The sequence below is a fragment of the Canis lupus genome, chromosome 26 (assembly GCF_003254725.2).
Source record: "Canis lupus dingo isolate Sandy chromosome 26, ASM325472v2, whole genome shotgun sequence".
NCBI lineage: Eukaryota > Metazoa > Chordata > Mammalia > Carnivora > Canidae > Canis > Canis lupus.
The window spans coordinates 26,209,995-26,211,777 of NC_064268.1; the positions used below are offsets into that span (position 1 = coordinate 26,209,995).

The following is a 1,783-nucleotide window of genomic DNA, read 5'->3' on the forward strand; positions in this document are numbered from 1 at the left end:
CACCAAGAAATTAAAGTGAAGCCTAAAATCTATGCTGAAAGGAGGGAGACCACGTGTGTGGACACGTGTCCTGATCATAGGAGGAGAGTGGACAGAGCTCTGGAGACAGGACCTGAGACCCATGGTCAAAAGATCCCCAGGTCATGCAGGGTGAGGTGGTGTCAGAATGCCAGATGGCGATTGAGGCTTATTTCTGAGGGCTCAGGCTTGATCAGAGCTGGGAACACCACCTGGCACTGACTGTGGCCTCTGCTCAGGGCTCACAGCTGGGATCTCCGGAACCACACCCCAGCCCCAAACAGCCCCTCCCCTTCCCAAACCCCTGACATCTTCAGGCAGAGGGACCTGACCCAGGGCCAGGGAGAGTCAGAGAGCTAGGGTCTGATTTGCATGTGAGGGCCCCTCCCTCTCTCAGAGGATGAAGAGGGGAAAGGAGAGATGAGGGGAGGCTCTGCTCAGCTGTGGGACCACAGAAGACAGGATCAAGAATGACCTTCACCGTGGGATGGTCCCCTCTCCTCCTCACCTTCCTTGCTCACTGCACAGGTGACTGGATGTGGGATAGGGGTAGGGGCTCTGGGAGGACATGTGGGGTTCTGCATCCTCCTCTTGTATTCAGGCCCCAGCATCACCCTCTCTGTGTCTTTCCCCTTGCAGGGTCTTGGGCCCAGTCTGTGCTGACTCAGCCGGCCTCAGTGTCCGGGTCTCTGGGCCAGAGGGTCACCATCTCCTGCACTGGAAGCAGCTCCAACATCGATAGAAAATATGTTGGCTGGTACCAACAGCTCCCGGGAACAGGCCCCAGAACCGTCATCTATGATAATAGTAACCGACCCTTGGGGGTCCCTGATCGATTCTCTGGCTCCAAGTCAGGCAGCACAGCCACCCTGACCATCTCTGGGCTCCAGGCTGAGGACGAGGCTGATTATTACTGCTCAACATACGACAGCAGTCTCAGTAGTGGCACAGTGTTCCAGGCCTGTGGGGAAGTGAGACAAAAACCCACTTACCCATCTGCAAAGTGAGTGAGCATCCCAGCAGCTGCCTGCTTAGGCTCCCCCTGGGTTTCTGCTGATTCTTCAGTTGATGCCGTGAGCCCACGTGCATCTTGGGGACCTCCTGGAAATGGCACTTGCTTCATCATCTCTGACCTCAGAGTCACTCAGAGTAGCCCATTGTGCACAGAGGGTGTCAACGGAGAAAGTAAGCTTTGTCCTTGGGATCAGGGACAGGTTCTTTTAGGCTAGTGAACATTCACTTACCATCGTCTGATTTCTCAGTAAAAGAAATATTCTTAGGTCGTGAAGCTATCATGGTCCTTCAGCCCCATTCCTGTTCTGCTGATGCACATGTCAGCTCTTTTTGCAGCTGGGAACATTGTTGCCTTAGCTTCAACCAGAGGACGAGTTCTCTCACAGGAGTGCTTATTTTGTGATGACTCTTCCCTCCATGTGGGAAGCTCTCAAATCACAGACCCTGTATCCATGCTGTTTACAGCAGACCATGCAGGGTTCTCCACCCAGTCCTTCAGGTCACTGGTGAGTGCTGGGATCACAGTTCTGGATGTTACCTTCAGGACACTGAGGACCCTGAAAGGGACATGTAATCAGCAGGGGGCACTGTGCATCCCCTGGGCCCTGCAAGGGGGCCCCTAACATCAGGGGGAAACCCCATGGCCTCAGAGCTGGGCAGAGGCCTAGCTGCCCTCTGTGCCCCTGGTGAAACCCAGCACCCTGGTGCCCTCAGGGCCTGGCAGAGGCTCCCGGGCAGGGTCCTGAGGGGT

General features: G+C 55.5%; 1 gene segment (V, D, J or C); it reads left to right on the top strand.

Moving 5' to 3' along the window:
* Window positions 1-387: 387 nt before the first annotated feature.
* Window positions 388-1,306, top strand: LOC125753698 (immunoglobulin lambda variable 1-40-like). The segment is given in 2 exon segments: window positions 388-546; window positions 658-1,306. Coding segments are annotated over 2 exon segments (426 nt in total).
* The last annotated feature ends 477 nt before the right edge of the window (window positions 1,307-1,783 follow it).